Below are 24693 nucleotides of genomic sequence, written 5' to 3'. Positions count from 1 at the left end.
TAGCCTGGCCCTATCCTAAAAAAACAGTCTTTGTGCTAAGCTATGCTAACTGGCTACATACATCTCACACCTGGCAAGAAAGCAAATAAGCACCATTTCTCAAAATGTTACACTACTCCTTGAACTTCTCTTTTTTACCGAAGACAGTTCTTGTTATTCCCATTCAAGCGTCGAGAACATGCAGAAGTTGCAGAGCAATGCCAAAGTAAGTGAATATTTTATTAAACCTGCCTTGACGGATTATCATTTCTGTCTTTGGGTTCATGTTTAGAATCTACAATAAAGCAATAAATTACCAATGGTTGCCTCCTTCAGAAGTAGAAACAAGGAATCCTGTAATAAATCACCTGAAATGACCTCTGCAGGCCAAAAAACCACACGGACACTAACTGCTTTTTTTTTTTTTCAACAAACTTGTTTCCCTTTCAAACCAATATCGCAATATTGACACCATCACAACAAATTTGAGTCGGGTTTTTCATCACTATCGTCATTATTATCTGTGATCATAATCATCTTTATGCATATTTAAATGAACTTCTTGTTACATCAAGATGAACAGGCACTACACCAGTTAGGAGATAAAAGTACATCACTAACTATGAACATACATCTTCTAGACCGCTAATAGAGGGTTTCCACAACATGAGCTGCTGTCCCCTGTGTGCATAAGGAAGAGATCATCAACATAAAAAAGCATTTACATGTACACCTTTTTACTGCCTCGACGTGGTTAGGTCTCATCAACTCAACACAGATGTACAGTTACAATAGAATATAATCTTTAAATTACATCATCATATACAAATCTGACAGCGTGGGATAACGTCACGCTTTTATGATACACTGACAATTCCATTGCAATGAAATTCATACGATATGGTACCTATTACTTAATATGTTTTCCATTGCTGTTATTTTAATGAAACACATTTACATGTATAACACTACATTTTGTCTTAATAGTCAATCACTTGCATTTTTTTTTTAAACTTTTTTTTCTGTTACATTTACACAACTCATACACACTGGATGATGAAGATGTTTTCCCCCAAAATATTAACCTGGTAACGTGGATTATGTGTGTGAACTTGCGTGTATTGTGTGTGTTCGTGTGTTAAATGCGTGTGTGTTTGTGTGTGCATATGCGCATCGAGAACGTGGGACAGTTTGATGACAGGAGTCCTTTTTGCTATGCTGGACAGCTTACTCTAAGACACAACTTGTGAGCTGGTGATGTGTTTCTCCTCATGTGTGAGACCCAAACCTGTCAAATCCTGTTCCAGACACAGAGCTAAACACATCTGACTGCTGTTGGTCCGGTGAAATTTAAAAACTTCAGGACAGCTAAGTTAGAACAAGCATCTCTCCCATCTAATTTAGGTGCAGCTTGTAACGAGATAACTCACTAATCAGCATCTGTTAATGCAATTCCTGCTATAAATTTAATGGAGCAAGTTAAAGATTTAAAAAGAACCGTGTCATGCACCGTGTAAGAGTCGTCTTACATGCAGCGCAGCACTGGTGATAAATGTATTCCCTGTGTCGCTGTGAGGGTTTTGCAGACAAATGAAGTTCGGGTGGACTGGGAGGCAGCTACAAGTTGATCTTCGCTGAAGCTGTTTCACATGTGATATGTGAAGTTATTGCATGGAGAGAAAACATGTAGTTGATGGTATTGGGTCGTTCTTTGGCTCAGCAGGGGAACGGGCCACATAACTAGTGCTTTTTGCTAGGTAGGGCTTTAAATGACAGTGGAGAGCCATGTTTAGACAACATGGCCTCTTTCAAGCCCAAACACTAGTACATTCATGTCCTGTTGGAGAGGCTTCGATCTTCAGACATCTGATCTGAGCACAGTAATACAGTGACATGCCTCCATTGGCCCCTCACTCTGGAAGAAAAGTGGCCGGCACAGGCACTGTTCGAAACCCTCCTCTTACACTGCAGTGGCAAACCCAAGGAGATGACTTGATCCTTCGCTCTGAGGGAATGTATCACTTGTGTTTCTCGTTAGCAGTTAGTGGATTAAAACGAGACCTGAATTACTGAACCAAGAATGAAAGCCTCTGCAGAAACTGCATATCCTTCCCACTGACTGCATGGAGATGTGATGCTACGAAAAAAAAATCATGTTAAAAACAAAACAAACGAACATAAAATCTGTTCATGAACAAGGTTCCTTTCATGAAAACAGAAGCATGTGATGCCAAGAAGTGAACTCTGCATTTGTAGCTGAAGTGTTGCATCAAGTTGTAGCCTGAACAAGGCTGCAGGATTCAGGGAATGCAAGTTGTTGCATAGCACATGCTGCTATGCACGTTCAGAAACAGTTAAAAACACATTGCACTGCACACACTGGAAAGAGGTTGGACCAAATCACAAAGAAAAACAAAAAAACTAAAAAAAAAAGAGGATACTGTCTGTGGTACTTTAAACACTACACAGCATTCCCAATGTAAGAATGACGACTGACCGCACACAGCATCAGAAATGCTACACAAAAATGGCATCACACTGTATATACACAACGCAGGTTAAAGAAGCTCGTCTTTGTCGAATGGGTTTAACTGATTATATTATCTTCCCATTTTCACAAGAGAACAGACTGCAGGATACTGCAAGTTTAAATAAGCTGCATTATACATTAAATACAGCTACACAGAGAAGCAATGTGTTCCTGCACTGTTGTGATGTTATAGTTGAGTGTGTATATACTGGAATAACTGCTGCTCCTGTTTTTAAATGTGTAAGTCCACCCACCCCAAATGCTGGATAAAATATAGTATACTGATATTGTCTTTTAGGTTACTAAGTTTTTATTTAGGCAAGACTGCTTGGCGCATCTGTTGGGCAAGGGATGTGTTGCTCGTAAGTCTCTGGCTATGTGCGGTGCAATTGGACGGGACAGTTCAAGCTGCCTCCAATGGCGTGTCCTTGTCCGTTAACGTGACTAGATTGGCTCGACATAATTGGCCGGGTACAGTCCCTCTCGGCCGTTGTCCAAGCGACCTCTACACCAGCCCTGCTCGTCTTCATCCTCGGTCTTGGTCAGTTCATCACCTGTGAAGGAGACACCACTCCTTAAGCAGCACGCAGTGTTTCAAAGAGTGAAATCTAAATATCACCTCACATTTCTGCTGGTTGATGCTCTGTAGTGCTTATTGATGTAATGTTTGTTTTCGCACAGTATCGTAGTGAAGACTTTTGAAATGCTGACATCATGAAGGTTTCATATTTTATCCTCTCAGTTAACCAGTCAAAAATTGTTTGACATTTTGGACGATTTAGATAAGAAAACTGATATGACGGTTGAGCCTGTAGAAGAAATATCAAAACTCCTGCCAGTAGGTGGTTAGCGTAGCTTAGCATAAAGACTGGAAACACAGCAAACAGCTACCTGGCAGCACCTTTAAAGCTCCAAGTTCCAAGAAAGAGTTCAGCATGTAACCTCCTTTGAAACCACAAGTTATTTTTAGCTTTTTGCAAGACATAAAAAATTCATTACTGAGCTTTAGAAGTGATGGTTTGTCCCCTTGTTTCCAGTCTTTGCGCTAAGCTAAGCTATCTGTAGCTTCATATTTAGCATACAGACAGGGGAGGGGGTTAATCTTCTCCTCTAACTTGGCACAAAACTGAGTAAGAGTATTTCTCACAACACACTTGTACATCACTACAGCAAGGAGAGGCGTTAAATGACTGGAGGTCAGTAAAAAGCAGATTTTCAGGGTGTTCAAGTTATTTTTCTATTGTAGAATATACTGGAAAGAGTCTTTAAAAAAATCCACTTAGTCCAGATAAAATACAGGGAACATGACCTCAGTGTCTTCTGGAAGCTGCAGCTGTGTTTTTCACAGCATTTCAAGTTTTCATTTAAGTTTTTTTTGCATATCTATTGAATTTAAATTAACAATGTGAATGTGCTGTGCCAACCCAGCTTCACCCTACAATGAAGGTAAAGTAAGCAAACGGTACCCTGGAGAGCTTTCTACCACAAGAAGCTCTACCGAACAATGTTTTTATGAATGAGTCCTTGTTTGGTTTGTTCACATGAACGCACAAGAGGACACACTTGCACAAATACGCATGTGTGAGGCCATACAGTCCCTGCCAGTAGCTTCGCATTATTCCACCGATGTACAAGTGGCGATAAAGTACCAAGAATCACGGCGGTGTGCCAAGAAAATGTAAGGAAGAAGAAGACTGGTCGCAAGTTAACTCGTATGCAAACAATGCAGGTTTGCTTGCAAGTGTTTTCTGAGGAAAGACGTTCATTCAACACGTGGTGAGTAACACTGGATGTTAATAGAAACTGTCTGTTTGCAAGAAAATGCCACAGGGCAACTTTTTTCTGTTCAGAAAGAACAAAGAAACTCATAGAAATTGCATGCAGGTACTAGAAGTCTGTGTAGATCAATTCAGTCCCTCCCAGACGCCCCAAAGATTATTTAAGAACACCTCATCTCAAACAGGGTTAAGAGAGCTTGAGATGAAGGCGCACAGATGTGGTTTCTTCAACAGTTATTTTGTCGCGTAAAGCTCGTCTTTAAGTTGTTCGTCACGTCATGGTGTGGGGCTTTAAAGCACTTTTCCTCACCATTTCCCAAACAGCTCGTGTTAATTGGTGGCAAGTGCCTGCAATTTGTTTTCCATGTGGCCATTACAGACTAATCACTGCTATCCTCCCTCGAGGAAGGCAGCATCAGGATAGAAATCGAGACAGAGTTGGTGATTTTTGACCACCTGTGTGATGGGTGATGATGTCCCAGGCCCTTTATATCCATTATATGGTGGCAGACAAATCATATATCCTGCGTTATCTGGTTGTTGATAATTACCTGCTTTGAAGGTGAGCTCATCCTGTTCCTGGCCTTCGTAATCATAGAGAGCGCGGACACGGACCCCTTTCCCAGTGCTGGAATCATCTTCAAATGAATTCCCGTTCCCACCGTTTTCGTTGCCAGAGTACGCAGCGGGCTGCTCATCATCGGACCACTCGGTCGAGTAAGCTTGATTTTTATCATAGCTGCTCACACTGGAGGATAGAGAAAACGTAGGGTGGGATTTGATGTAAAATGACCCCCCGAGAGCAAATACTCGATGCACTTTTTAAGGAAAAGGCTCTCTAATCGTTAGCAAATCCCATAAAAAGCTCAAAACCAATGATGAACTCATCCTACTAACACACATTGTCTGTGAAGCTCCTCTGTGTCATGGATCTAAATCCATTAAGAACACACCAGTAAGCCCCAAGGTTGCACTGTTTCTTCATTATGATGAACATGGGCACTATAGTTTATTTTGAATTGATCCCACCGACACCATTCGGCCGCTGTAAGCATCCACAGCTGAAAATAGTCCCCAGTAAATGTGCTTTTTATTCCCGTTTAAGGAACATTTACTTAAAAGTGCAGTGCCCATCTGTTAAATTTAGCCTTTAAAAAAATAAAAGTATATTTGTGACCTCTCTCTAAAGATCAAGGAACCAATGGGGTTGAGAGCCACACACAGGGCAGAGATTAAGAGACAGAATCCTTTCATTAGATTTGTTTAAAAAAAAAAAACGCAAATATCAGCAAAATATCAACAAATATCTGAAATAAATTAGCCACTTTATACAATTTAATGGAGATATTTGTTACAGTCAACATGATCGTCAACATCAGATCCCCTGAACTAACCTGCTACGATCACCAGGTGGAGCCACATGGTCAGTGCTCGGAGTGGGTGGGGCTCCGTCAGGTTTCTTCTTCTTTGGAGGAGCGCTGGCCTGGTCTGGGTTGTATTCCTGGAGATGAGTGAAAAGAAACGTGTGAAGGCAAAATAAAGAAAAGCAGCAAATGCAGAGGAAAGGTTTCTTATTTTCATGTGCGAGGCTTTAATGCTGCACCTCAAATACAGGCCAGTTCATATGCATCCCAGGGCCGTGGTTGTTGCTGAACCACTTCAGGTCCTCTTGTGTGTTTGCAGCCAGGATCGTGCGCTCCAGTTCTCTGTATGTATTGCCGTAGCTGCGGAGAGGAAAATGGAACAAATAGTGACAATGAAGGTGCCAGAAGAGACCTGGGGGTGCTGCCAATTTGGCCACAGAACCCACAATGTCGTTCAAAATCTGGGTTGAGGGGGATCCAACGTTGGGTCATGACAAGACTCGAGTGTTTCCCTGAGTTTTCTGCTGACGCTGAAGCCCTCCACAGCTGAAGTATTTGGCCTGAATAATGCTGATAATCCTTTATGAGGACAATGTTTGTGTTGCTGGTTTTCCCAAATCTCTGCAATGTGTAATAGATGAAAAGGAGCACCTTCACCTTGTGACTTAAAATACAAGGTAAACCAGTGTGACTAGGTTTGATGTATTAATGCAGTAAGAAGGGCTACAGCACACTGAAAACAGAAAATGAATCAATTTAATTTTCATAACTAGATTTTGGAAAGACGAGGGCATGTTCCTCGTTAAAGCCGACGATAGACTGTAATGTCTAGTGAAGCGAATGCCTTTCAATGATCCAGGAGGAATATTTGAGCATATTCAAGCCAACCCAAACTCTCAGGAACAAACTGAGCTACGGAGGAAATGTGCCAGCTGCATGCAAAAGTGGAATAACAGATTGATGGAAGCCGATTGGAGAAGAGACACTGAAGCTCGACTTTACTTGCACTAAATAAGCCAGTTTCTGTTCATTTGCACTTTTATTTTCAGTGGGCATTTATATAGGAGATGTAGGAAATAACATTCATTCACAGGCAGTGTCTAATGGGAGGCATCTGGCAATGATTTCTAAGAAAATTCACCCCTGTGAGTTCCTTTAATCTGCTTTTGTGTGGATAAATATATGAGTTTAACACCAGAAAATTATTTGAAGGCTGAGGAGGACAGAGCACTGGATCCTATGATTAATAAAATGAAAACTACATAAAATTATAAAGCTTGGGTGAGTCCTACTCAATGTAGCACACCCACAAAAGCAGTTTCTCTTAAACCTGAGCCATCACTTGTTTTACACCCCCCAAAAAACAGCTGTTCAGGTAAACACAGGTGAGGTCATGGAGAGCAAAGGAGACATGTGACATGGCTGAGGATGACGATGAAAGCAGTCAGGATGAACTACAGCGCAGACCTCCAAGGGCTCGAACCATCCACGACAACCAAAGGCAGGTTTGCTCACAGAACCTGGAAATCACTTTGCAATGGGCCCGGCTTTGTTGTTACATGCAGGTTAAAAAGAGCCCAGAATATGACAAGCATTCGCTCTGAACAAAATTCAGTTTGGCAGAAACGTCATTGACTGAATCCTCCATTAATTAGAGCTGTAAGTCTGAGCGCTAATGACAAATGCATGCCTGGTTGAGAGGAGTGCTGAGATGAATCAATCTGATGTGAACATGACACAAGAAATCAAACTAATCTCTTCTAAACTAAAGCAAGGGTAAAGTTTGTGTCATTCATTCACTGGAAATACATCCGAACGAGAAGCAATGAGCTACACTGCAGGGATAAGACTTGATGCTGCAGCAAGAGACCTGCAGGTGGTAAAACAGAAGAATATAAAAGAGACCGAGATGGGAGCAATACATGTATAAGATCACACGAGGACTGTCTGAGGTCTGTTTTACCTCTCGCACAGAGAAAACACGGGCAGCGATCCTAAACCAGCGGCTCCATGAAGCCTAAATAAAACCGTCTCCTTCAGCCGGGCTCACCTTTGGTTCTCGGTGAGGTTAAGATGGCGTTTGATGTCCAGCAAGGCCTCCTTGAGGAAGGTCAGCCTCTTGACTTCGTGCTGCTGGCACTGGTCAAACACCTGCTCCATGCTCTCCATGTACTGCGGGGTGCACTTATTCAGCTCCTCCAGAGACTTCTCGTACTTTTCTTTAGCCTGAGACGGAAAACAGGAAACACAGTGCTGACTGACGCCTCTGGAAAACAAACCGACCGGAAAGAAGCAGCGTGGTTTCACTATTAGTTCTGTTTTAACAGCTGGCTTATTCTTATTTTTGAGTTGATCTTCTGCTAAATTGATCCCAAATGCTTGCACGAAACTCATCTTTAAAAGGGTTTGAAGTATATTGTGGTGCTGTGACAATGTTGTAAAACTAAGTATCTCTTCCTACAACGGAAAATATCACATTAAAAATGCAAAAACCCACTTTTGCCTTCACATTGCATGCATCTATCACAGCACAGCATCTTAAACTGTTCATCTGAAGAAGAATGTGTCAAAAGCCTGATCAATTAGCCTGATCGAATGTCATTTAAAAGGCTGCCAGTAGAGCCTGGACCAGCAAGATAAGGTGAGATGATCCGCTGTGTGTGTTTGCACAGAAACATCTTCCATCGGCTCACCAGCATAACAAAAAACATGATAAAAAACACGTTTGTGAAGCTGTTTTAGAGGAACGTGTCTCGTGTTTCCGTCCTTCCTCTCACCTTCTGCACGTCCTGTTTGCATTTGTCCACTTTCTCGTGGAGCTTCTTCTGCTGGTCTGGTGTGACAGAAGCCTCAGTCTTGCCGTTGGCCTCTCGGGTTGCAGCCAGCTTCTCCTCCTTGCAGGCCATGTGGTACCCTTTCTTAGCTGCCTCCATCTGTATGTCCAAACGCAGGGACTGTCAGTATCTCAAATACATGATCTGATTTGGCCAAAGGAACACAACAGAGTCACATTTTTATCTCAAATTAGGAAAGACCGTGTCCAGACAGGATGCTCTTAGTTTAATGTGATCAGTATCTATAACTACATAAATATTATTACGTCTTAGACCAGAGCCATATTTAGCTTTTTAGGGTAAAAGAACAAAATAAGTAAAAATAAACAATACAGTCACGACTTGCTCCTTTGTACTGAAGTACAATCAGATTTTGATTTTAAATATCAATGCACAAGGAAGGAATTCATGTTTTCAATGGAGAGTCAGAACATATAAACTGTCTCCAGAGTTTTTGTTTAAAATAACACATGAAAATGAATTGTGTTCAGGAAATGTGCCAGTAACTCCACCATGGGTGCAGTTATAGACAGTGTGATGGAGAAGCTCCAGGTTTGGAATCGTCGGTACAGCCTACCTGTCTGCTGTGAAGAAGCTAAAACTCTGCTGTGAGCTGCAGCTTACTTATATCTTCCATTCATGAAGTGAATACCACTTGTTCTATCACACCGAGGATGAAGACGCTCACCTCCTTGAGCTTTTTGGCCCACGGTTTCTGAGCCTTCTTGAAGCCCTCCTCTGCCTCCTTGGCCTCTTTGAAGCCTCCGATCATTTGCTTGTGATAGGCCTCCTTCTGCCAGTTCTTCACTTTCTCCACGTCATCGTTCACCAGGCCGTTCTTCACCTCTTGGTGCAGCTCACTCACCTTCTCTGCCTCGGTCATCACAGCCAACCAGGCTCTCTCCACAGAGCCGTACTGTGGGCCTGGGGGTAAAAATTTGAATGCAATGACATGCAGCCAAATATTACCAAGAGGCAAACATCAAACTCTGTAAACACAGCTTTGGCAAATTGAAAAAAGTGAATGGTACATTCATTTTTGGGAGCTATTGACCCAATTCCAAACGCCAACCTTTCTCAATGAGCTGCCTCCATCTCTTGGACCATGCAGTTAGCTGGTCACCGTAGGATTTTTCTATCTTGGCACGTTCCTGCAGGCAGCCCATAAGGTCATTGCAGAGCCGATGGCCATCATCAAATCTCTTGACAGCACGTTTGTAGTTCCCTACCTGAGAGGAGAGAGAAAAAAAACAGTCTGAAGGGACAGAAAACCAATCTGTCTTTACACAAAACACAGGAGAAAAAACAACGAGACGCTGGTCTAAATCATGATATACATCAAGCTTTGAGATGTTTATGGTTTAACGGGGGAAGCTGCTCCCCTTACGAAGACTGCCTGAAAAAAAATGAGGTTTTTAAATGCGATTTCAGTGTGTATGGTATGATTGTGCATAAACCAGCACAGTTTAAATCCCCACTAAAAACAAGCTAACGGGCAAGTGTGTCCTAACTGATTTCAGGCATCTGTAAGAGTTTCTAATTTCCATAATGAACAATATGTCACCACCATAAGTTTTTTAAATTATTTTTTAAAAAAGACAGTAAAAATATGATCGGCAGGTTCATGTAAATATTAGGTTGCCTTAATGAGGTTTGGCTTTAAAGGTCAACGTGCCTCAAACGAAACAAAATGACAAACCAAGCCTCGTTAGCTGAATGGTTGCTGTGCGTGCCACATGGCTGCACGGCCTTCGCAACATCACCGTTTGATCCAGCCATGTCATACCTGTCTCTGGTTTCCTGTCTGCATATTGCGTCTAACGAAGGCGAAAAATGCTGAAAAAATGTCAATTCTGTCACCATTTCCACATTTTATAGAGAACTCTATGATATAACCATGGCTTATTCTTCACCTGTCATTTTTCGTCTGAATGCTAACTGTAGTTAGCGGTTTTGTTGTAAGAAAACAAGCTAGAAGCATGTTAAGAATATGGAGTCATTTCTTGTCCTTTCCTGGGAGCAGGAGATAATGTCTTTTTTTTACAATACAGTAAATGTATTTAAGCCACACTGTTCATGCACATTTTAAATCCAATGCACGAAGCAGCTTCAGCTACATCCATTTTCTCAGTTAAGTCATCAAAGCAAAACATTTTTTTTGCCATCCTACTCAGTCAAACATACCAGCATTCAGAGATATTTTTCTCAAAATTATTTTGCTGCCTTTTCCGTTAGATCTCACCACCTTAAGCGAGACCGCCTTAAAAAAGCAGTGCCAGGCTGTGTGGCTCCGCCTCTTCAGTGCCTGCAGGGGGCGTGAGCTCATGCTGCATGATGAGAGAAGGGTAGTGGGGGTTGGGGGGGGGGGTTGCTCGTGCCTGTGCATGTGTAGTTATGCAATGACATGGGCTTGTGTTTGTGTGTGTATGTGAATGTGTGTGTGTGTGTGTGACTGCATGTGTGTGTGTGACTGTTTTAATCCTCTTGAGTGGTGTAATGCAGGCAGACAGATTCTCAGGGGTAGACAAGGTAGAGACAGAAATACACAGAAACCACAGACTGCGTGTGTAGACGCCGTAAATACGTGCAGCCATACAGCACACATCATCACACAGACGCGCTCGCATGGAGCCTATCTGCAGTGTTCGCTGGCTGCAGAGCTGCACTGTGATTGGTCCTGACATGGGCATGCATGTGTGGTTACTGTTTGAGACGAGGGAGCTGCAGGGAGGCGGTGAGACAGGTGTATGGCGGTATGAGTTTTGGCCTGTGTGACAGCTTGCTAAGTCACACCAACAACAACACGCAGGTGGACTGGTTCTACATGTGAAAACACACTCCAGCACTTGCCTAACTCAACAGTGTGGCGATTATTTTTAGGTTTTGTTCAGCTTGATTGCTCCTCTGAGCCCAGTTGCATCAAATATCAACATTTTGGAATGAAGTGGTTTTTCTAGCGTTTATAAACCGTGAGCTGCATGGAGCAGTGTTGCTAGCGTACAGATGCTATAGGCAGGTGCATGTGGTGAAAGGCCGCCTCAGAGCGGCTGATGACTGAGGCTCTTTGTCTGTGTCTCAGTGGCTAAGGGCCGTGACACAAAGAAGACTCTGTACTGAGGGAATTCATTAACGCTAATTTGATGTGCGCACACACACACACACACACACACACACACACACACACACACACACACACACACACACACACACAGCATCTCAGCACAAGTGAGGATGGATAGAACTTGTGTGGCGTTTGTGTTTGCCGTGATGTGTCCTGTGATGACACCGTTTCCAGCAAATATGATTTACGATTCATATAGTGACAAACGCAAAATTCTCTTAAATTGAGTTGAAGAAGCGGCTTCGCATTTGTTACACACATCTTTAGCAGAGTAAGACAGTATTTATTATGAACACATTGTCTTATTCATCCATTTACAGTAATTTGTCTAAATAGTTGAAGTAAATGATGGAAGCCCATTCATACTGCTTCTTTCTCTCTTGCATTATTCTCATTTTTTTGTGAACGTGTATGTGTACTACTTCAAATTAACTAAGTTTTTCATGGCCTCCTCTTGTCTGTCAGGGAAAAAGACACACAAACAGAAAAATATAACTGAGCCATGAAGAGAAAAGTTAAGGCAATTACTTAAAAACAGTGCATGCAGATGTCCACAAAATAAATGAGAATAATGAAAAAGTCTGTTCTGATGATTAATCATTATTTTTCGTTCCTTATTTAAGAGCAAGCTGAGCGTGCCATGCATGTATGTATTATAATCTAGACGAAACCAAAATGTAGTTATAGCTTATGTACTTTAACTAAATTTGACCACATTTTTAGCACCATGACCAAAAATACAGACGCTGCAACTTTCCAGTCACAAAAACTATTTTTAGCTGCATTAATGAGGTGGAGGAACCTCTAATCAGGCCGCCATTAAGAAGCTTTTCATTTGGGAAACACGCTTGTTCACCGTCTTCGCTGAGAGCAGGATGAGGAGATTGATGCCACTCTCGTATCTGTCCGTTAAATAGGCTACAGCCAGCAGCTGGTCAGCGTAGCTTAGCAAGAAGTGTAAAAACACACTTGAGGCAGTCTTCTCATCGAACTCTCAGCATTAAACTCAGTTAGCTACAACGTCTGACACTAATTTTCTTTTAAAATTTCAGTAAGACAAATCTTATTTTCATGGCTTCAGCGGTGACTCTGCTTCAGAGGCCACATCAATACAAGGCAAAGGGTGGTGTAAGGGCTTGCGGGTGCAGGTTGAAAACTCATTAGAACAGACATGACGGTGCGTCTGTACCTCCCAGAAGCTGTCCATGGTGTCGTCAGCACCTGCACTTTCATCGTAGGAGCCAGACATTTTCCTGGATGTGGCAAAGTACTCTAATGACTAAACCTGTCCTCTGCAGCAGAGCTGGGTTCCTCATGCACTGGAAGAGACAAAGAGAACGACAACAGTTTGAGACAGTGACATCAAATTACACAAATACAGACACAAAGCGGCGCGGCCGAGCGCACGGGCGGACATCGGAAGCAGAACACGGCCAAGCTAGCCTTGTGGAACACTTTGGAAAAGCAGCGCGGCAACTGGAGGAAACCTTTGAGTGTGAGGGCGTCTATTTGAGCCGTTTATAATAATGAGATAAAAATAGTCTCCTTCGCCATGCATACAGCGCCGTGCCCTGAGGAATGAGAAGGGGCATCTTATATTGGCGTGTCCTAGAAAAGACACCAGAGAGAGTGGAGCATCGCTGCCAACACACAGCTCTGACCCTGAATCCCTCCACGGTGCAAATACTCATTCCTCTGACACATTACATCTGATGTACACACACACATGCACACACGCTACACTGTATAGCAACCAGGAATGCACCTAATGAATGTGTGATTACCGCCATTATTATATTAGCATTAGCACGATATATTTGCTGTTGCCTCCCTTTTTCCGTCCAGTCTGTTTTGGCTATTGTGCATGTGTATATATGTTTTATGTGTCAGCCTCGTCCTTTCTCTGCCTTTGTAAAACTGTATTTGATTATTTGTGAAATCTTTAATGTTTTGTCCCTTTGCATCAGTTACAAAACATTTCAAATAAGAAGAGAGACTTGAAAACCAATTTCCTGCTAATTCAAGAAAATAAAAAAACATTCTGTAACTGCAACCCTAAAATAGAATGGAAACAAACAAACTGAACCGAGATCAGCGCGCCTATTTTTAAACCTATGGACGTTAATGATGTGCTTTAATCACCCATTACTTTGCAGAGCCTACAGTATACAGTTCCTGCTGGATTTCCTCCAGAGTTTACGGTGATTTATATTTATTTGTTTGACGCCTGGTCGATATCTCACCGCCATCGTTAAAACAGAAGAGACTGCGAGAGGCTGTATTGGTATTGAACTCTGTTTGAAGCCTAATCCATTTTGCTCACATGACTAATGGCTGTGCCTTGACAGAGAGCTCTTCATCGCACTGCAACAACCAATATGACAATACAGCGCACTATATGTGCTTAATAATAATGAGGCTCTGCTGATAGTGTCCCTGCTCTGACATGCTTTCTTGGTCTCAACAATTAAGTAGAGTTGATTATGGTTCTTATCTAATTGTGCACATGGTCCAACAGTGCAAAACGCAACGTTATTATAGCTTTTAATTAAAATGATAAAGAGTTTTGCAAAAAAATGCTATTAAGAGCACAGTGTGGTAATTGATTGATTCTTAGCATGCACGGTCCAAATGAAGCGTTAGCTGAGCGTGCTGGATAGAGGTCAAAGCAGATGATGGTTGACTCGTGACCATTTCAGATTATAAGATGAGTCTGCACTCTTCTGTCTGCTGCATCACAAGGAATATTCTGCTGGAATATTAGCAGGGCCCTCTGTGCTTCATCCTTCAACTTCCCACTGCAGTCAAGTGCAAACTAATTCCTGCAACATCCCTCATCCCTGGAATGAGTCATGAAAAATGACTTTCTGTATTAGGCTCAGTTTGAACCGGCCTGACCTCACTTTCCTTACACACAACATCACAACACAACTGTCCTTGTGAGAAAAATAAGAGTCCTGAAAGTACAAGGTCAGCTCATGACGGGGAAGTATTTTTAGTAGCAGCTCCTGCAACACACACACATACAGGGGGTCGACTCATCAAAATGTTATGAGGGGAGCTTTGTACCCCGTGTTACTGGTTCTGGTTTCAGCTGCAGAACAGTCAGTCTATCCCTGTTCAGTCAGTGTTGCCTTGGTTACTGTCAGCAGCCATCACACCAGCCTGTGGGGCCCTCAGCAGTCCCGGCTTTCAGACAGCGGCTATTTCAAGAGTGGACAACACAAAACACCAAAGAACTATGATTCCATGATTTAGCAATTTTACCGTCAGCGTCTGAATTGGAGTCAGCTTGAGCCTTTCACTTGCACTGGGATCAGCAGCAAAGTCTTCTTCTGGTAATTCATCTTTATATCTGAAAAAAGGGCTCCGCGGCTCAGAGAGTAAAGGAATAAAAGCAATGTTTTCTGTGCACTCTACTCCTCTATCATACCTCCAGGGTTTGATACAATTGGAGACTGTTTCTATTTATAGGAAAAATACATTTTACCGACCATTGAGAAATACTGGAGGACCCAAAAGTGTCCTAATCCAAATCTACAGATCTCTATTATTACATGTAAAGTACAGCAAAGTATAAAGTGGAAGGATGAATACATTTTAACATGTTTCACAAAAGAAGACCTTCCACGTGCCTTCTGTGTGCTTCCTTCACTTGTTAGATGTAGTTTTGCTGGATTCTGAAGCCCATCTTGAATCAATGTGCCTGATTTACGACCCAACAGTTTGAGCCATCTTGTACTCCCTGCAGGACTTTCTGCAGAGTGTACGACTCTGACACACCCTCAGTAACCCCCTTCTTGAAAACGGGGACACAACCCCTTTCTGCAAATACCACACAGCACCGAGGAGGCATGTTAGCCATCCTCACAACCTGCTCAAAATCAACAATCTATACATGCCGAAGACAATTCAGTGAAGAGTTACTGCTCTGACCTCAGCTAAGGAACTGGAGTCAACCCCAATACCCCGACCCCAATCTACTGAGGTCTTGAGCTACGTAAAGGAATAGTTTTTAACATTTTTCCTCAGAATTAGATCAGGAGGTGGATACCACTCTCGTGTCTGTATGGTAAATATGAGGTTGCAGCCAGCACACAGTTAGCTTAGCTTAGCACAAAGACGGCGGAAACGGGCGAAACAGCTTGCCTGGCTCCATTTAAAGGTGACAAAATCTGCCAAACAGCACCTGTTCAACTCAAATATTAATATGTTGTGTTTTGTTTAACCCGCATAAAAAATGACAAGTTGTGGCTGCTTTGGTACTTTCATGACAACAGTGCTTCCACCTGGTGGGATGAGTCTCCTCAGTACAGTCATGATGAGAAAAACAGAAGTTTAAGACATCATTAATTCATGTCTTGCAGATAAAAAATGTATTTTGAAGAAAAGAACAAACAAACTGAAAGCCATTTGATGTAAACACTCGACTATGTGATGCAAGAAGGTGCCGTGCAGCTAAGCAGCCTTACAGTAGCATGTCTTAATCTCAGCAACAAACAAACACTGTTGGTCCGGCCCCCTGTGCATCAGTCGAGTCGTCCAATTAGCTTCTGCATCCGTGACTACAACACCTAGTGACATCAAAGCCAATTAAGCTGCAGAGCGATGCCAGAATCCCAGCTCAAAACAAAAACCAAATGTGTCCCAAACTTAACACAACACAACGGCCGGTGATGCTTAGAAAGCATTAACACGATAATTCCCAAATCGCAGGCGTTTTCTTAAATCCACAATCTCAAACTAGGCCTTGATCAAATAACTCTGTAGCATGGATGGTTATATGTAATGATTGTGAACGTGAAAAGCTCTCAAAAATACATAAAAGACATGGTTCTGATGTCCACATTGGCACCAGTGTCTGAGGACAGTGTGGACATAAAAGTCATCAGCCTTTGCTCACAGTTTTGGCCCACGGTGAGAGATTGGCGTGTGTCCCTTGAGATGGATAAGGGTGGAGGGTGGGAGTGGTAAGCATTGTGGAGAGGGGCTTATACTGCAGTTATTGAGGTCAATCCACCTCAATGGCTGTGAACACACCTCCAATTCCCCTGGTGACAAAGTCATAGTGAAGACACCGTCCTGTTTCTCATATTACTCAGGTCAGCTAAACAAATTTGACACAAATGCGACAGAGTGATGAAACAGGAGTGTATATAATATACAAAAACAATCATTGGTAAAGTATAAAAATAACAGCTGATCAGTACAAGACACATTCATCTGTTTGGATTTATCTTTTGGTCTGAAAGTGTTAACAAGCCGCCCGCTGACCAGAACGCTTGCTGCTGTCAAAGCAGCCCCTGTTGCAGCTTAAAGTCCTTCAGGAGTCTGTTGTGACTGCAGAGGCGGTTTCGCCATCTGAAATTGACAAAATACTACAATTCAAACTTTTGCACGCTTGCAAGCAACTGAAGATCATTCAGCACATTCACTCACCATGGTTGGCTCCATCATTGAAAAAAAAAAAACAGAAAGTAAAAGAATCCTGGAATTCGTACAAAAGCACAACTGCTTAAAACTCCTCGTGGATGTTGTAGTCCAAGTTTGTCCTTTACACTTGCTACTTTTAATGGTAAAGGTTGTGTCGCAAATTATATTTTTACAGCTTTGACCTCTGTGGCCAAAGTGAACCCAGAGAGGACGATAAGTCTGACCAAACCAGCATGTCTCAGAGGCTGAGGGATAATCCTGCAGTGTGCCACTTGAATAGCTTTAGAAGGGGGAGGGTGCCGGCTGGAGAGAAGAGCGAAGAAGCGGATAGGACGAGCGAGACAGAGAGACAACAAGTGGAGACAGGAATGTGCTGTTGAATTATGATATTATTACTGTCAGGACAGTTTGGTTTATTACTGCATGGGGGCACATGCATTAGAGGCTGTGTGGTGGTGACAGAAACGGTATAGATGAGGAGATGCCTCCTATCAATTTAATCACAATTGCACTGCTGGCCCATTCAGCACTGCACACCTAAGACTGAGCTCTCAGCAACATGATGCAACTAAATACTGCAGGTACCTGCTGAACATGAATGCTATTAAGAGACACGGCCAAAAGGTCCAGCATTGACAAGCCTTTTAAGGCACTGAATGGGAACCATAACAAACACATAAGCTTGTTAGAGTAAGAAGATTTCAGAGAGATGAACTAACTTTACTCCAGCACACTACCAAGATCTCTGTGTCCTGACTGATTAGACAACAGCAATTCACACGGACCAAAACAGAATTTTGTGTTCTTTTTCTCTCTAGTAATGTGCCTAAATACCTAAAGACACTTAGAGAAGTAACTCTACTGAAAGCTTTGATATACAGTGGGCTTATGATGCACTCTGGTTGTCTGTGGCTTCGGTTTGATAAGCGCTGCATGGCTTCCTCTCGCACTGCCTGAGTAACAGGACACACAAGGAGAGAGACAGAGGGAGGTCTTCCATTGAGATATGAGTGGGAGAGCGACAGCAAGAAACAGCGGCAGGGAGGAGAAGAGTGAGATGGAGGCATGGCGGGACGATGAAGGCCGGGTGAAGGTGCTGCTCAGACAGCCAGGCTGTTTCTGAGAGGAGCCATCGGGCCAGCTGAACACATCAGCACAGAGATGTGATTCATCTCACGGTGCAGCGCGGGATAAGCAGACGGTTGGATGTTGCCAAGAGACAGAGCTGCCTTGTGCAGACTTCACACACGTCCCAACAGCCGAGGCCGTCATTAAGCCGGCCATGTGACCGATGCTTCAGAAGGGGCGAGAAGGCTGGTTCGGCAGTGTCAGCCGTCCATCCCGCAGCTGACGAATGGGATGTCCCCCGGTGTGGACGTCCAGCAGCACACACTCAAGAGGGGAGCTCGTGAAGTGTGAGAGCACACTGAACCAAAGGAAAGAGGGACGGAGCGCCGAGGAGGAGAGACATAAATGTTGCAGTAATCAGATATAGATTAAAAGAAAGCAGAGCAGTGGAGATAGAGGGGAGGTGAAGGAACATGAGTGAGGGTGGAGGGTGAGGGTGGTGTTGTGTTGTATTCATCAGCTGAACGTGTAGTGCAGCAAGCCCTCCTCACTGCTCACTGGGGCATGGAGCAGGTGAGCCAAATCTGAACTGACGTGTCCATCCAGACGAGGAGTCTGCAACAGAATTCAGGGAACAAAGGCCCTCATCTCCTCCCTCCTCCACCAGCTAACTCTTAGCCTAGCCAACAGAGGAAAGCCCTGAAAATGCGGTTTATGATGACTTGAACCAAGATGAGCAAAAGTAGTAGAAGATTCTGCAGCCATGCGAGCGACTCTGTGAGGTGGTACTTTGAGCTAAATGCTAGCACACTTCAGTTTAGCATGCTAACATCTGCTGTTACCACTGAATACGAATTACAGCTGAGGCTGATGGGAATGTCACTAGTTTTGCAGGCATTTTGTCATAATCCAAAGGATGGGGCAATTTAAAATGTTGACCTGATGATGGTACAAGATGGTAAATGTAGGAATCAAAGTTATGACAACTCATCCTGAGGAGGGACTGTCTATACCAAACTTCACAGCAATCCATCCAATAGCCATCAAGGCAAAAGAAAAATGTACTGGTGGCACTGTCAGGAGAAGTCATTAGGACTGATCATCTAACGACCATGAACGTATAAACGAAGTAAATGTTGAGATATTTTAACCTGCTGGTGCAGACGTAGATGTTCTCCCTGTGTCGGTGTGGGTTTCCTCCAGGTGCCCCGGCTTCCTCCCACAGTCCAAAGGCATGCAGGTTAACTGCGACTCGATATTTCCCACAGGTGTGAATGTGAGTTTGAGTGGTTATTTGTGTCTGTGATCCAGGGTGTATCCAGTTTCCTGTCCAATGTCAGCTGGGATCAGCTCCACCCCCAACCCTCCAAAGGATCAGCGTTTATAGGTGATGTATGGATGGATGGATGGATGGATATTGTAACATAGCAACCCAGTCCATGCCTGCAGGCTGGCTGTGTGGGTCATGATTTCAAGCAAACAAGTGCAGGATGACTCAGCTATCTGATCATGAACGTCCCCGGAGAAGCTCTCGGTGGAAGAATCAAGACTCGAGTTTCTACATCACTGTTTGTTCCTTGTGCGTGCGTGTGTGTGTGTGTGTGTGTGTGTGTGTGTGTGTGTGTCGGGTGGGGGGTGGGGCGGCGGGGGTCCTTTTCCTGTTGACCATTTCTAACCAATATCTGTTTTGTATGAGTCAGCCAGGTGTGCTCTCAGCTCCCAGAACAACAGGCCACACAAAAATTTTTCAGCACTGGGATATAAATAAGAGAGACGACAAAAGACAGCATCTTAATTAATATACATTGATTTCTGTTCCGTTCTGTTCTCTTCCCCCACCCCACGGGGAGGTCAGAGGTCATGGTCAGCTACAGGTCATATGGAGCTGGTAGGGACTGAGCGCCATGTCGCCTGTCATCTGACAGCCTATAAAACAGTTTGTGCTCTGGTTCAGTCTCTAATATCTGATCAAAGGACCATCCAGTGTCACCAGAGAGATGAGGTCATGGTCTGGCACTCTGACATGGGCTTGTTGTGCACGTCGGCAACTGAAAGCAAACAAATACCAGGTATGCACAATGCTTTGGAAAACTGCAACAGAAATTAAAACTATGTTTAATAAAAGAAAAATCTGAAACAAGTCAAGCTTTTTTTCTTAAGCAGTTTATCACAATAATGATACGAATAGAATATCTGCTCCTGAGAATGAGCCTAATTTATCAGTAAATAGTACTACAATTAATCAGACAGTAAAGTGTTAAGAGAATCACAAGTAACTAAATAACACTGGCTTTGTTTTTAGACCTTTGGTTGAGAGACATGAAAAAGGATGGTGGTTATGAATGGGCCTTATTCAATTCACAATTACACTAAATTAAACAGTCAGCCTTTACACTGATCAGCGAACAGGAGTCTGCAGCCGTGCTAGCAGCACAGCAGTGCTTTAAGCTCTTTAGTGCTTTTTATTATTGCACTGTGCAGCAGGCGTTGCTGCCTCACTAAGAGCTACATATCATGGATTTTCAGGTTGTTACGACTTTTCTGGGCATCTACCGCCTATTTCCTGAAAAACAGAGATGGGATGATTGAAACTAATGAAGTGTCTGCGCCGTCTGGCAATAGCAGCTGAGGTTATTCAAACACGTCGCTGAAATAAAGCCCATCTAACGTCACCACGACCCGCTTGGAGGCGGTCGGGCGTGCTTTGACCCGACTGGTCATGGAAAGGCAAATCAAAGTGGTACGGTTTGACTCGGCACGGTCAAAACTGTCAATGGAGAAGCCCTACTGGGGGTGCTCAAGGTAAAGTCATGGGGTCGCCAAGTCAGCAGTGTTTATCCTCAGGGGAGCATGAATGTACCAGCTTTCATGGCAAAGCATCCAGTGGTGGTAGACATTTCACTCAGGATCAAGGTGGTGAACCAATCAGCAAGCACAGCTAAAACCTAAAGCATGAAGCTTAAAGTGAGTCTTGCTATTAACTCTTTGACACTCCTGAGACACAGTGATAGAACTTGGCTGTTCACATCAAACTTTTCTGTACCTTTTTTCTGCAACACATCTGAAATACAACACAAGTGTATAGCTTAATAGTGGTCAACCCTGCTTCAACTTGCAGCAGGAGGCTCAGCGCACCTCAGCGAGATCAATGAACTATAGACATAATGACATGACTCACTGCCGCTGCAACCTTGTTTACAACTATGACTACGAACTAGGCACTGTGCAGACTTTACCTGAAGCATGACTCTACAGCTACACAGCCTTTTTTCAAGTTTCTGTAGAGCTGAGCTGTTAGAAGCAAACACCAGTGACAGCCCAGTGCGTGGCGTGTGCTCGTCCTATGAAGGGTTCATGTTGCAGTGAGAGCGAGGACTAGAGTATTTATCATTATGTTATGCAGCCTGCTTGAAAAATAAGTAAGGTCATACAGGGTAGTAAAGATGGAGGTGTCATAAGGTATCGGTTGTCAAAGTTATATTTTACATCTGCTCAGACAAAGTTATGTTACTGGCTGCATAGATGGGCATGAAACCATCGGTACAAACTACCAGCAAAGGCACTGAGAAAGTTCTAGTTCACTGACAAGACTGAGTAAATACATCATGACAGAATTACTTGTGCTGCTAATGAAGATCTGAAGTCATAATTTGAGCTTTGGATAGTTTTTTTTTAATACATTAAGCAGCTTAAATCTGTTGAATATTGGTTTCTGGGGCAATTTTGGATGAGTTCAGCCACACTTTGCCATGGTCACTTTCCATGGTCCTCAGAGGATGCATCCTACTGACTTCAGTGACTGCCTGTTCCTCTCGCGTCACCATGAGGGTGATATTTGTGGTTGTGATTGAAATATCTGAACAACTATTGGATGGATTGCCATGAAATTCTATGTAACTATGAAAATATATAATCCTGATAACTTTGTTACTATATGGTTCATCAAGCGCCATCATCCTGTCAAAATTTACATTTGTGCAATGCTCAACTAATTTGCAAATGTTAGCATGGTAACATGCTAAAGTGAGATGGCAAACATGGTAAACATTATACTTGCTTAAGATCAATATGTTAGCGTTTAGCTCACTGCTGTGCTGAAGTAGAGCCTCACACAGCTGCCAGCATCTGGACTGTTTAGATATATTCAGCATCCCACACTAACTGAGAAAAACACGATTTCTCAGAAATAAAGTTAAAATAAGACTGTTGAAAGTTATTGTCGAACTGTAACACGATCCAGGAATATTTACAGTGGGAAGGGTAATACTGCTCCATCCACTTATGTACACACACGATAGCTGCACTAATGAACCATCCATGCCAGATACTGAGTGAAAAAATATCCCAAGAGATAAACAGAGATCCCAGACAGCTGGAAACAAACAGAGGGGTACAGAGACAGTCAGGCAGAGAGACAGGAGGAAACTACTGAATGGACGCCTGCTGGATCCATCCCCAAATTTGAGGAAACATACATTTCACAATAGGAAGCACCCACAAAGACAAACACACACACACACACACACACACACACTTGACTGAGTTGTGATTTAACACAGCGTCCTGGGCGCTGCTGCAGTGGTTATGTAACTGTCAAGCCTCTCGCCACAAGCCTCCCGGTGACAGTGTGGTGAAGACAGGGGGAAAAAACGGCCGGGGGAGGGCAGAGAGAGACGGACCAGGGAGGCAGAGAGGAGCAGAGGAGGGGGAGACAGACATATTGTGATGGGTGGTGATGAAGGAATGAACTGCAGCAGTGGCTGTGAGATGGAGCAGAGAGGCTGGAGGCTCTGGTTCCAGTCCAGTTTTTCCTGATGTCCCGGCTGACAGCGGCAGCAGAAGAAGGGAGGGCGTGAATGAACAAGGCAATAGTCAATCTGGGAATGCTGCTCTTCAAACGCACCAGCTTTCTGCCTTCTTACTGCACTGAATACTGATGGGCTGCCTTCAAGCACACGGCCCGTTCATGTATGTCAATGTATGAGGCATGCGGAGCTAGCGGGAGGCAGATTTATGGAAAGAGTGCTACAGATTATTTAAACCAAAAAGGGATAAACACCTCAAAGTCTTTCAAACATTCAAAATAATAGCAGGTTTTAGTGCATCAACAACAGAAATTTCATTTAATTTCCTTTTTCAAAAGCAGCTCCGAGACTCGTTAGTAAGATGCTTTGGCTCACTTTCTGAAGTAAATGTCACACATGCAGATGATGAGTGAAATGCTTTCATACTGACTCAAAGAACCATTTTGAAACTTGATGTTCCTGATGATAAAAATCTATGTTTGCTATTGTTTGTACATGAGAGGGAAGACGGGAGGGGCTGCTAACACAGCAAAATCTCTCACTATCAGCTGAGTTTCACTCTTTAAAAAGGAGGAAAAGGAGATTAAAATAGAAGAAACATTCACCATCACCATCTTGGTTTAGCCTGTTAGCATGCTAACATTTACAGCTGAGACTGCAGGGATTTGATCACATAACTTTTTGGTAAAATTGATATTTTGACCTGATGATGGCCCAAGAGAAAACATCAGAGGATGGTACAATTCATCCTCAGGGGGACGTGAATGTTTTCACCCAATTTCATGCTAATCCATCCAACAGTCCCAGAGTAATTTTACTAAAAGCCATGTGTCAGCATCATGTGTGGCACTAGGATAAAAGTCAGGGGATCACAAAAGACACTAACATTCATCCTCTGGGGATCATGACTGTTATTGCCATCCACAGAGCCACAATGGCTAAAATTGTCTTTGAATGGGCCAACATAAGAACAAGCAATCTCCCTTAAAATACTGATAACAAGTCAATACAAATAAAAAAGGTGCATCGATGCAATGAATCTCCTTGATGCAGTTAAATAAGACCGCGATAACAGAAAACTGAGAAGACAAGCAGTGACACCAGTTTGCCCAGAGATACATCAACCGAATGTCCAGACTAATCATCTTACATCCCTATTTATATACCCACCTCTAATACCCAGCGGCCGTTCAGGGAGAGTAACTGACTGATGCCACCATGTGACTGGAGACTGAGACTCCAATCAGACCTCAATTGCAGAAATCAAGGGCTCGGACTCGCAACTGGACCAGGACCTGTCAACGTACGGCACGCGAGGACATAACTCGAAAGCAAAGACCCTGATCAGATTAGACGAAGTAAAAGCGCAGCAAGCTGTAGCTCATTAAAACAAGCCAGTGTGACTCTTACTTACATCCATATCATACTTTGAACTGGCACACACCTATACTGTTTATCTGAGGCAGTCTTGACAGCCGATATTGCCAGTTTGCCTTGCAGAGTGACTGATGGACACGTCTAACCATGAGCCAAACCAGTGCTGCTGGCTGTTAAATAGAGACGGAAGGAAAATAAATAAGTCTGGTGTAAATGTTTCTATGTAGGAACCGGCTAACGAGCCTGAGGGCATAAACAAGCCGCTAAGCCTGGGCGACCTCCCCAGCTGGCAGGAGGGGGGGGGGGCAGTGATCAGCTCTAAAACTGACTCTAAGAAGTAAGAATATCAGTATCCTACTTTCCACGTTTTTATAGGCCACGCAGCAAAGGGTGGCAGAGAGCTG

General features: G+C 43.3%; 1 protein-coding gene across 4 annotated transcripts in view; it reads right to left on the bottom strand.

Moving 5' to 3' along the window:
- Positions 1–469: 469 nt before the first annotated feature.
- pacsin1a (protein kinase C and casein kinase substrate in neurons 1a) overlaps positions 470–24693 on the bottom strand; it is a 32543-nt gene continuing 8319 nt past the window's right edge. For 3 of the 4 annotated variants that reach the window (XM_076742046.1, XM_076742047.1, XM_076742048.1), the window contains exons 3-11: positions 12796–12925; positions 9558–9714; positions 9174–9409; positions 8429–8584; positions 7702–7877; positions 5891–6011; positions 5682–5788; positions 4839–5035; positions 470–3063 (exon numbers count right to left, since the gene is read on the bottom strand). In XM_076742046.1, the coding sequence (XP_076598161.1) occupies positions 2954–3063; positions 4839–5035; positions 5682–5788; positions 5891–6011; positions 7702–7877; positions 8429–8584; positions 9174–9409; positions 9558–9714; positions 12796–12855 (1320 nt within the window). In that variant the 5' untranslated portion in view covers positions 12856–12925 and the 3' untranslated portion in view covers positions 470–2953. Of the gene's footprint in view, positions 3064–4838; positions 5036–5681; positions 5789–5890; positions 6012–7701; positions 7878–8428; positions 8585–9173; positions 9410–9557; positions 9715–12795; positions 12926–17045; positions 17295–24693 lie in introns of those variants that run through there. The other variant, XM_076742049.1, reaches the window with a different exon arrangement.

This window comes from Chaetodon auriga, chromosome 10 (assembly GCF_051107435.1).
Source record: "Chaetodon auriga isolate fChaAug3 chromosome 10, fChaAug3.hap1, whole genome shotgun sequence".
Lineage (NCBI taxonomy): Eukaryota > Metazoa > Chordata > Actinopteri > Chaetodontiformes > Chaetodontidae > Chaetodon > Chaetodon auriga.
This window is presented reverse-complemented; position numbering and strand designations above follow the sequence as displayed.